This window comes from Exserohilum turcica, assembly GCF_000359705.1.
Source record: "Exserohilum turcica Et28A unplaced genomic scaffold SETTUscaffold_6, whole genome shotgun sequence".
Taxonomy (NCBI): Eukaryota; Fungi; Ascomycota; class Dothideomycetes; order Pleosporales; family Pleosporaceae; genus Exserohilum; species Exserohilum turcicum.
The window spans coordinates 1,123,775-1,133,824 of NW_007360277.1; the positions used below are offsets into that span (position 1 = coordinate 1,123,775).

At 51.7% G+C, this 10,050-nt stretch overlaps 3 protein-coding genes across 3 annotated transcripts; 2 read left to right on the forward strand and 1 right to left on the reverse strand.

The window, feature by feature from the left end:
• The first annotated feature begins 1,094 nt into the window (after window positions 1-1,094).
• On the forward strand, window positions 1,095-1,839 carry SETTUDRAFT_165137 (uncharacterized protein). The gene has a single exon (XM_008031563.1). It carries the CDS (start codon window positions 1,307-1,309, stop codon window positions 1,670-1,672), a length of 366 nt encoding a protein of 121 aa, XP_008029754.1. The 5' UTR covers window positions 1,095-1,306; the 3' UTR covers window positions 1,673-1,839.
• Window positions 1,840-4,659: 2,820 nt separating this feature from the next.
• On the forward strand, window positions 4,660-6,496 carry SETTUDRAFT_22687 (uncharacterized protein; the record flags this gene model as incomplete). The annotated part of the gene is made up of 4 exons (XM_008031184.1): window positions 4,660-4,665; window positions 4,722-5,169; window positions 5,312-5,706; window positions 5,768-6,496. 4 exons carry the CDS (start codon window positions 4,660-4,662, stop codon window positions 6,494-6,496), a joined length of 1,578 nt encoding a protein of 525 aa, XP_008029375.1.
• Window positions 6,497-7,742: 1,246 nt separating this feature from the next.
• SETTUDRAFT_34255 (uncharacterized protein) lies at window positions 7,743-10,027 on the reverse strand (the record flags this gene model as incomplete). Its single annotated transcript, XM_008031269.1, has 3 exons — window positions 7,743-8,282; window positions 8,331-9,507; window positions 9,528-10,027. The coding sequence occupies 3 exons, from the start codon at window positions 10,025-10,027 to the stop codon at window positions 7,743-7,745; spliced, it is 2,217 nt and encodes a 738-aa protein (XP_008029460.1).
• Window positions 10,028-10,050: the final 23 nt, after the last annotated feature.

Consider the following 10,050-nt stretch of genomic DNA (forward strand, 5'->3'; position numbering starts at 1 on the left):
TTGTACGAAAGGATATCAAAAGTCTACAGAGCTAGCTACAGGGAGTGTCTCAATATATACCTATCCTAGTCGGGTCCGAATTCGGATCCGACCTCGGGCGAATGGCTTATGAAGGGCGGCAGGTACTTCCTCCGATCTGGCTCTGGGATTGGCTCAATACTTGGCGAAGTTGTAACATCGTTACAATATCTCGCACAGCTGCATAGGTAGGCGAAAATCCACGTAGATCCAGATTAAGTACATGATTAATTATCACCTGCTCTTCTAGCTTAGTAAGCTTCTTTAAGTTGGGCTAGCAATCGCGTTAGGCAGGCTTGCCGACGCGTTAGCAGCGGATTGTTCGTTCTGACACGTTATAGATAGCAGCAGCACTGCGATTACTCTGTATCTAACTAGATTTAATAGAGGATATAGCGAGCTGGATATCTGCTTTATTTAAAGCTAACTAACTAGCGTTGCGTTGAGCCATTATGTATTGAGATGAGAGAGGTGCACAAAGTTAGTGGGGTGCGGCGCTCGCTTGTACGCGGCGCTCGCTTGTAAAACACGTTATATATAGTTGATAGTTGCGTGATATCATACACATGTGTTGGTGCTAGCACTAGTATGGTGGGGGGGGGGTTTTAAAAATTCAAAGCTGGGGGGGCTGCAAGGGGAATGGCTAACAGCTAATCACTAACGCCATTGTTCCCGTGGTACCTGTTTTTGTTTGGTGCCACTCTATAGGCATAGGTGTACCCGTACCCGTACCCGTACCAACGAAAAAGGGTGAAGGAATATACTTACTTATTGGTCGCCAAGATGGAGGAAACGTGGATATATATCGTAGCTAGTAGTAGTTAGTAAGTAGTGGCAAGGGAGAAGAACCCGGGAGCATGGTTGGTATATGGTAATTCGCAGTCAGGTATAAACAGGGTTTTGCCAGTGTTGATCAACAGAGACAGACGTGAGTCGTACAATAGGATTGCGATATACATGCAAAGGTATACAAACAAAACATAAAACGGCGGCGCCGACACTTGCTCCTCCCCAGCTACAATACACCTGCAGATACAAAGAAAGAAAAACCCAACAATGAATTTTGTATTCTTCATCTACCTCATAGCGGCCCGCGCATGCATTGGCGCAGCGCTGCCTACCGATGTCAAGAACTTCCTGCTGGTCACAACGTCCCAGGTGGATGCGAATGCGGAGCCTGCGGAGCTTCGAGCTGTATCTGCAACTTCGCTCTATGTAAGTGATTTATCCATTCGCTTTCCCATCTTCTTGCTTTGCACTTGGCACACGGCGGACAAAAACTGACGTCATGCAGGACCCGTTCAACCAGCCCGCGCTCCTTCTGCGCCTCATAGGCCCCGGATACGGCTCTCTGCCCAACTTCACCCTCAATGACGGCACCCTGTCTACGCTTGCGCAAGCACCCCATGGCGGCGGACTGCTGCGGTATAACAGCACGCTTGTGAAGGCGGGACAGGAACTGCGGTTTTTGGCGGCGGAGCAGCCAAAGGGCAATATCGCGTTGGATGAGGGGTATTTATTGACTGTGGACGGGGAGAGGGAGGGATGGACCATATGCGAGGGAGCGCTGACCACCGACGTCTTGAGCTGGAAGGGTAACGCATCTGATTGTACCAAGACGTATCTGCATGCCGTGACCAAGGCGCCGTATTAGGATTAGAAACTCGATTGAACAAGGTCCAGCATGGCACTTTTGCATGGAGTTTATCCCGCTCTGAAAACCTGTGCTGGTTCTCGGCCTTGCAGTGTTTTGCTTCAGTTCGGTATCCATGTCATCCCGCGCCCAGGAGAAACGTGCGCCACCAGACTGTCTCGGCGTCGAGGAACCATGGGCTTGCGGCAACGATCAATTCTTCGGGTGATAATGCTGCATTTGGACTCATATAGGCCAAGGCCATAACAAAAACGTCGCATGTGGTTAAGCTCGTGCGCGCGAATACGCAGTTGGTAATGTGGTGTGGCATGTTTGCACCGAACGACAATGGTATCTGGTAGATGGCGCGACGATTGCAGCGGCCTTTTTGGCGAGAACCCGTTGAAATGGCGGGTATGTGTTGTGCGCTGTTGTAGTGGGACGAGCTTGGTGGAACGAGGTAGTGAGGGTTGCAACTAGGCAGAAGTGATGGTCGCGATGCTGCCATAAGTAATCGGACGGCTTATGATATGGAACTCATATAGACCGGGACATACGGAAAAAGACTTTACGGTGTACTTGACCGCTAACCCGAGTTGTGCTGATAGAACCCGATGACTGCCTCCAGGTGATGTCCACATCCAGGTTAAAGTTCGTAGTGCCTCAAGTGGGTCGGTTATCTCGCATCCACATCTGGAAGTCCCTGTGAGATTGCTGCAAGTATTGAACGGTTGCCGACGAAGAATTCAATGTTGAATAGTTGGTTGTTGCCCTGTCGTAGATCGACAAGAACAACGCAAGTCGGGAGTTGTGCAGGAGTATGCTGACTGTGTCGCGCGGCTGAACGACCTCGGGCGATACACTGGTCAGTGATAATATGCTGAGCATTTCAATAAACTCCGCGGTACGCTGTTACAGCCGCTTCATGTGACATGTCGCCGTGGCATATAAAGACGGCAGCTGTCAGCATCAGCAGGCCGGGTCGCGCGACCTGTGCCGGAGCATTGCGATTATGCCCCACCAACCCAATCGGCAAGACCCAACTAGGAACGCGATGGCCATTTCGAGGTGCAGTGCAACACGAGGCCATCCCTTTTCACTGTCATGTCAGACTGTGGTCGGGCGAGTAAATGTGTCAGACGGTTGTGCGATGCGATTGGGGGGCCATGGGGTTAGGGCCATGCTACTGGACCGCCTGTCGGTAATGATCGGCGAATGAGAGATGCGATACAAAGGTTCGGTAGCCGGAAGAGGGTTGCTTGCTGAGAGATGAGAGTCGAGACAAAAGATGGAGTGGAGAGAGGGGCAGTGGAGTGGAGAGCGGGGCATCCAACGTACCCTCCCGGCGCCATACTGCATTGGGCGGACAAGTGCGAGATGCATGTAGCTCGTCCGTGATTGCCATCCAAACTGGTCCGTATACAGGCTGTATAAGAAAAGCCTCATGTCCTCTGTCTTTGGGGGTTTCTTTTGCTTGGTAGTGGCGCTTGTTCGACATCTCCTTTGGCCTAACGACTAACCACTGCACTGTCTGGGCAACGCGTCGAGACAGACGAGATACAGCCACTCCACCTACTCGTGGACTGGGCCAGCGTCCCTTCAACACTGCTGCAGCTATTACGAATTCTACCTCAATACCGTATGATGCTAGCAAAGGTGAGTTTGCCTAACACAACATGAGCATAGCTAATGCGTGGGACAAGATGTGCAGCTTGGGAAGTCCTGGCATGTCAGCATCAACGCTGCCATGTAGCCATAAGTTGGTAAGAGGAAGGGTGATCCCCGGCTAAACGACGCCATGAATACTACATAGAAGAGACTGTCGAAAACCAACTCGACCAGCCCTGGATGGCCCCTCTAGCCAGTGTTGGCTGATCACGTCCACCTCTGCCTCTGTCCTCGGATCAGAATTGCCGCGTACGCTGTTCTGCCACTCGGCCACCCAATCCACAGCGCGGAACAACCTCATCGGCTGCATAGCTAGAAACGGCTGCTCAAGCGCTCCGTCATCCTTGCGTCTGGCATATCCCTAACTGGTGCTATGCGGAACAGAGCCAGCCGAGAGCTTGGGTGCCAACGGCTGGCGGTGCCGCTGCAGCCTTGGCATGCGCCGCCACTTACGCTGCATGTAACGTCTACTCCTCCCCACAGCTTTCTTTTCCAACGTCTCACGACTTGAGTACGAATCACAGACGCATACGAGAAAATGTTGTTGGAAAATATTGATCCAGGCGACCTTCCACCTGTCTGGGGCATTGGTTCAGCGGCATAATGCTGCACAACGGGACTGCTCGACACCTTCACTAGCACTAGAGCCTGGTCGTGAGATGATCATGCAACGCCGCGCCCATGCCGAGTCGGAGAGCCCAGCATTGGATGCCCGTTTCGGCCTATTCCTGCTACCGCTGGCCATGGCTATGGAACAACGAAGAACTCGCTGGCAATCCATGTGATTCTGGTTCCTTGCGTGGATGCCTGCCACTGCACCAAACGCCATCTCTCGATCGGCACTTGCGCAGGAGCCTTGACCTCCTGGTACATGTGATTCGCTACCACCCCAGCTATGTCGCCAAAGCTGTGGCCTTGTTCAACCAGACGCCTGTCCTTCACTGCTTCAATGCCTTGGCAGTACTACCCCACGAGGTTGTACGACCATGTGCAACCCTACAGGATTCATGGCGTATCCAATGCCCTCACTTATTGGATGACCTTGTCACGGCGACATGGGGCCGCCCAACCGTGCACTACCCCAGGACGTGTTGCCGGGTTCTATAGGATCCTGGGTGAACGCCTATTGCGGGGTCAGAAACTTGGCCCAACCACCACCATGTGCAAATTACCTATTCGGTACGAGTGAATGCTAAAATCTCTTCTGGCGAATCGCACGGACTATCTATGAGCAAGATCACGCGCTCACTCCAAGCTGTTGGTAAATAAAATCGCAGCAATCCCGCCCTCTCACACCCGCTCTCCTTGTTCAACTCTCCTCTACTGGTTACAACCGCAAGATGAAGGTAATGATCTCGCCTGCTTACTTCTCTCAATACACTCGCTGATTCTGGCCCTGCAGTTTCCACAGATCTACAACGTGTACGCCATCTGCGGCTTTGCCGCTCTTGGTGGTATTCTCTTCGGCTTCGATATCTCCTCAATGTCGGGCGCTCTAGGCACCCCAGCCTACAAGCGCTACTTTGGTAACCCCAGTGGAACCCGCCAAGGCGGAATCACTGCTTCCATGCCTGCTGGATCGCTCTTTGGGGCTCTGTCTTCGTCCTTCATCGCTGATCGGCTCTCGCGTCGATATGCTATCCAGATTGCCGCGCTCATCTGGATCATCGGGGCAATCTTCCAGGCCGCTGCCAATGGTGTCGCTCTCCTCTGCGTTGGTCGAGTAGTTGGCGGATTTGCTATTGGTATCTGCTCTGCCATGGTACCCGTGTACCAGGCTGAGATTGCACCCAAGAACATTCGCGGTCGCGTTGTTTCGCTGCAGCAATGTGCTATCACGTGGGGAATCTGTTAGTATTTTTTTCTTTCAGGACGCGAGATGCAGGTTATTGGTCTTGATTGTTGTGCTTTCACCACTCGACGATCAAGACACTACCTACTCGAAACGCTCCAAAGGGCCTATAGACCGAATCACGCTAACGTATGATACAGTAATCCAGTACTTCATCCAGTACGGTAGTTCCTTCGTCGACGGCGGTGTCAGCAACCCGAACCAATCCACGGCCGCCTTCCGCATTCCATGGGGTATCCAAGCTGTTCCTGGCGCAGCCCTCTTCATCGGCTTCTTCTTCTTCCCTCGATCCCCGCGTTGGTTGGCTTCCAAGGACCGCTGGGAAGAAGCTCTCGATGTTCTTGCTCATCTTCATGGCGGCGGCGACGTACACCACCCCAAGGTTCTCGCCGAGTACAAGGAGATCGAAGAGGCTCTTGCTTTTGAGCGTGAGGTCGCTGACACCAGCTTTGCTATTCTCGCCAAACCTCGCATTCTCAAGCGCGTTTTTCTTGGTATCTCTATCCAGGCGTGGAGTCAACTGACTGGAATGAATGTATGTTGAACAGAAGGGATGACCATTTTTTCTGAGATGTGAGGCTAATATATACATCTAGGTAATGATGTACTACATCATTTTCATCATGCGTGGAGCTGGTATCGCCGACGAGCTCCTCACCGCTTCCATCCAGTATATCATCAACGTGGCGATGACGCTACCTGCCATTCTCTACCTCGACAAGTTCGGCCGTCGCCCTGCTTTACTCTGCGGATCCTTCCTCATGGCCGTTTGGCTCTTCACCACCGGCGCTCTCCAGGCTTCGTACGGCAACCCCAACCCCGACACAACTGACAGGGACATTTCATGGGTTGTTCCTCGCGAGCACAGCTCCGTCTCCAAAGGCATTGTCGCTTGTTCATACCTCTTTGTCGCCACATTTGCCACGACCTGGGGCCCCGTCAGCTGGACCTACCCTTCAGAGATTTTCCCCGCAAAGGTGCGCGCCAAAGCCGTCAGTATCGCCACGGCTACAAACTGGGCCTGGAACTGCGCTCTCGCCTTTGCCGTTCCCCCGCTCCTCTGGTCCATCAACTGGAAAATGTACATGATCTTTGGCACCTTCAATGCCGTCGCCTTTATCCACATGTTTCTCACCGCCCCGGAGACAAAGGGCAAGACGCTCGAGGAAATGGACGAGGTGTTTGACTCGGGGCTTCCCGCTTGGAAGGCCGGCAAGGTCGAGTCGCGACTGGATCGTGTCACGCGGGACATTGAGGATGGAAAGCTCAAGGTGGGACTTGGTCATGGCCGCGTCGAAGGTGTCAATGTCGAGCCCAAGGTGTAGATTGACAATGGGTTGTCTTTGTGAGACAGTTGCTGATAGACTGGCTGACACACGGACATATTTCCCGTCTACATGATTCAGGGGTTGGATGGGCTGGATATGATCAGGAGCCTTTACATGTATATTCTGCTCATTCATGAGCGACTAATACATTTTCCTCATCACCCTCCGTAGTACTCCAAATAACTTCTTTTCAGTTATGATGGCCAGTATTTTCTGTGCCTGACTTTTCCGACAACCCGGGCTCTAGCAAAATGAGACAACAAGCTTACATCATTCCTTGATACATCTCTCACACGTCGGCAAAATCCCAGGCACGAACTACACCACCACACTCAACCCTCTCTCTCTCTCTCTCTCTCTCTCCAAATCCCCCCATAATCTCAACAAAGAAACACCCACGTCCTATGTAACATCATCGCCAACCCCGAAATTAATATATCACACACATCCCAAGCGCAATAGCACCAGCACCACCACTATTCCCGCCTTCTCCCTTCCAACACTACAACCTCGAACCATGCATTATACTTCACTCCACCCTATTCCTATTCCTATTCCTACTCCCAATCCACCACCACCGCCGCCGCCCCCATATCCCGCAATCTTTACAATCTTCAAGCTAGTATCCACATTCCACATTCCACATCCATAGTGACATCCCTGCCTTCCCCTTCCCCCTTCCCCCCCCCCCCCAAAAAAAACAAACAATCACCGTTCTCCGAATGATGCTGATGACGTAGTACGTATTCCAACTGTTTGAAACAGAAGAGTAAATATGATTATTTACTCAAGCTAACTGGCGCAGTTAGATAGACAGACTAGTACTGATACACTTGAGAAAACAAAAAAAGGGGGGGTTTATTATACTCTACCATGTAGAGATAACACAGGCATCTTATCTCGTAGGCCTAGAACAAAGAAAGAGACGGGTGAGTGAGTGAGTGAGTGAGTGAGTGTGTGGGCCTCTGCAGCTAAGCAGTGAGGCGAGATTCGCCAAAGTTATGCAGGAAAACGAGTATCTGGTAATTGCATTTCGGCATAAAATATACAGTTGACCAAAGTGAAATGGGGTTTTAGGATTGGTGCAGCACATCTCATATACCAAGGCTTTCTTTACCCCCTAGTACATCGTGACTATGTAATCTGCTAATTCCATTACTCTTGGAAAGCTCGCTACATCATCTCATCTCATTTCCTCTCATCCCATACATGACTCGATTCAAACATAATACCAGCATCGTCTTCAATGCTCCCAGGCAGCAATCACACGTTCCTGCCACTCCAGGTCCATGTCCACCGCACACTCCTTACAAACCACCATGTTGCAAACAGCAATGTCGCATTCCCAGAGCTCTTCCTTGACATCTTCGTCGCACCGATCGCAGAACACGGGAACATGGACGTGCTGTTTGCGTCCAACGTGGGTATGGAGGTAGGGACGGACTTGGAGTCGGTTGATGGCGACTTCATCGGGGACATTTTTGAGATTGATAGGATGAAATATATGGCCGTTTCTCAGGCAATAATGCTCTTTGGATGATGTTCGTGGCGGACGAGTGGGCGTAGTGTGGTCTTCTTTTGGAAATGGTGCCGGGGGAATTTGCTGGTCGGCAAGCACGTCCACATCGAGACGTTCGGACAAAGGACGCTGCTTAGTGTGGTCGTACATAGAGATCCAGTTCTGAACTAGCATCTGCGACTCTTCTCGCGGAAGCTTCGGCTTCTTCACTTTGTGGATGCGGTTGTAGTTTTGCATAGTGAGATGACCTGGCATGGCGGTAGGCTGGATGCCGTTAGTTTGATTCAGAAACGATGACATGTACTTACACACCTCCACGTTGCGGCTGCGTTCATTGAACGGACTGATTTTCTCGTTGTGCTCAAAATAGTAAGTCGGTTTGAAGGAAGAATTTGTTCCATCAGATAAAGCAAGAAGGGGCTTGTGTTCAGGTGATGTCGCAGGCTTCTGCTTTCTCGGTGGAATATCCACAAGCTTTACCATGCCTGGAGTCACTCGTGTAAAGGTCATGGCCTTGGCTATATGAACGGTAGGCTCTTCAAGATCAATGCTGCTGCGAATCGAGAACAAGTCTTCATCATCACTCTCAGACTCTCCATCGCTAACAGGCTCTTCAGGGAGCATGCCAGGGTTCATTGCCGTAAATTCCGCTTTCATTTTCTCGTGGGATGTCCTTAGGGTAATGTTTTCCGTGTCTAAGACCAGCCGAGCAGCGTCATTATTCTTTTGCTTGATCCTCAAGGCTGCAAGTCGTGCTTCTGTTGCATCGAGAAGGCGGTCTTCAACCGTCTGTAATGGACCGCGCAGGTAGACAACTGTTGGCTGCTGGTAATCCAACTTTTTGAAGTCGACTTGGTTGCCAGGGTGTACGGTAGGTTCTTTATCCTCAGTCACAGCATCGTCTTCAAGAGCTACATCCGTTGGTGAGAGGTCGCCTTCGTCCAATGCATACCTCGCAATGGCTGTGTGCAGCGGTGGAGTGTGTGGTTGATTTGGCGCGTTGTGAGATGAAGACTCGTGCTCGTACTCTGTTATGAGTTCTAGCTCAGTATTGCTTTCGCAGTTGTAGAAGGAACGCAACTCGTCATGGGAAGCTTCTGTGATAGGTGTCATTCGATCGAGAGATTTAGGCGCCTTCTTGCGCATGCGACGGCGACGGGCTCCGGAAACTGGCCGAGCAGCTGGCGAACGCAGATGAGGGCAGACGTGGAGGTCAGGTTCACTGCTATAGTAAGTCTTGCCTTCCTCTGCGTGCGGCTCCGGAGATTCGGGCACGACGGGCTCCAAATCAACTTGGTGCTTGGTGCTTGATCCGCGTGACGGGAGTAAGCCCAGCATTTTCTGCGCCTTCTTATTACTGGTTTCCCAAAAGCCCTTGGACTTGTGCGGATCAGTCTGGCCACCATCTTCCTTGAGTTTGTCCTTCCTGCTCGTAAAATCCTTGAGAGAGGTCAATACAGACATAGAAGCTTGCTTTTCAGAATAGGTCCTACCAGCAACCCATCACACTTGTCGCTGTTCTGCACCCGACTGCCCAACGAACTGCTTCTTGGTCTGCTAGCGCTAGAGTCAACACCTAATACCTGTGCGGCTTTCACTGGCGTAAGCGGAGGCAGAGGCGATAGTTGGTGAGGAGATCCATGCGAACTTTTAGGCCGGCCAATGTCCTTTGTCTTCAATCCAAACATGCCGTGTTTCTTCTTGCCTTCCCATGCTACACTCGGTGTGCTTCCAATCGAAGGCGCAGGTGAGCGATTCGGCATACTGCTAATCATCGAGGGGAAAGGCTCTGAGGATGATGGCGCAATCGAAAGTTCTGTTTGATCTGTAGTTCGGTCTGTGGTCCTGGCACCTAAACCATCCTGCAGAGAGACTGACTCGGGAATGAGAGCGGGCGCAGTGTTTGGACGTGGCATCTGGGGTCTGCGGGTGATGCGGCGGCGTCTCTGACCACCGACGACCAGAGGGCTCTGGTGCCTTGCGGGGTGGACGGAGCCAGAACTCGTCATGGTATTGGATGCGATATCGTGCT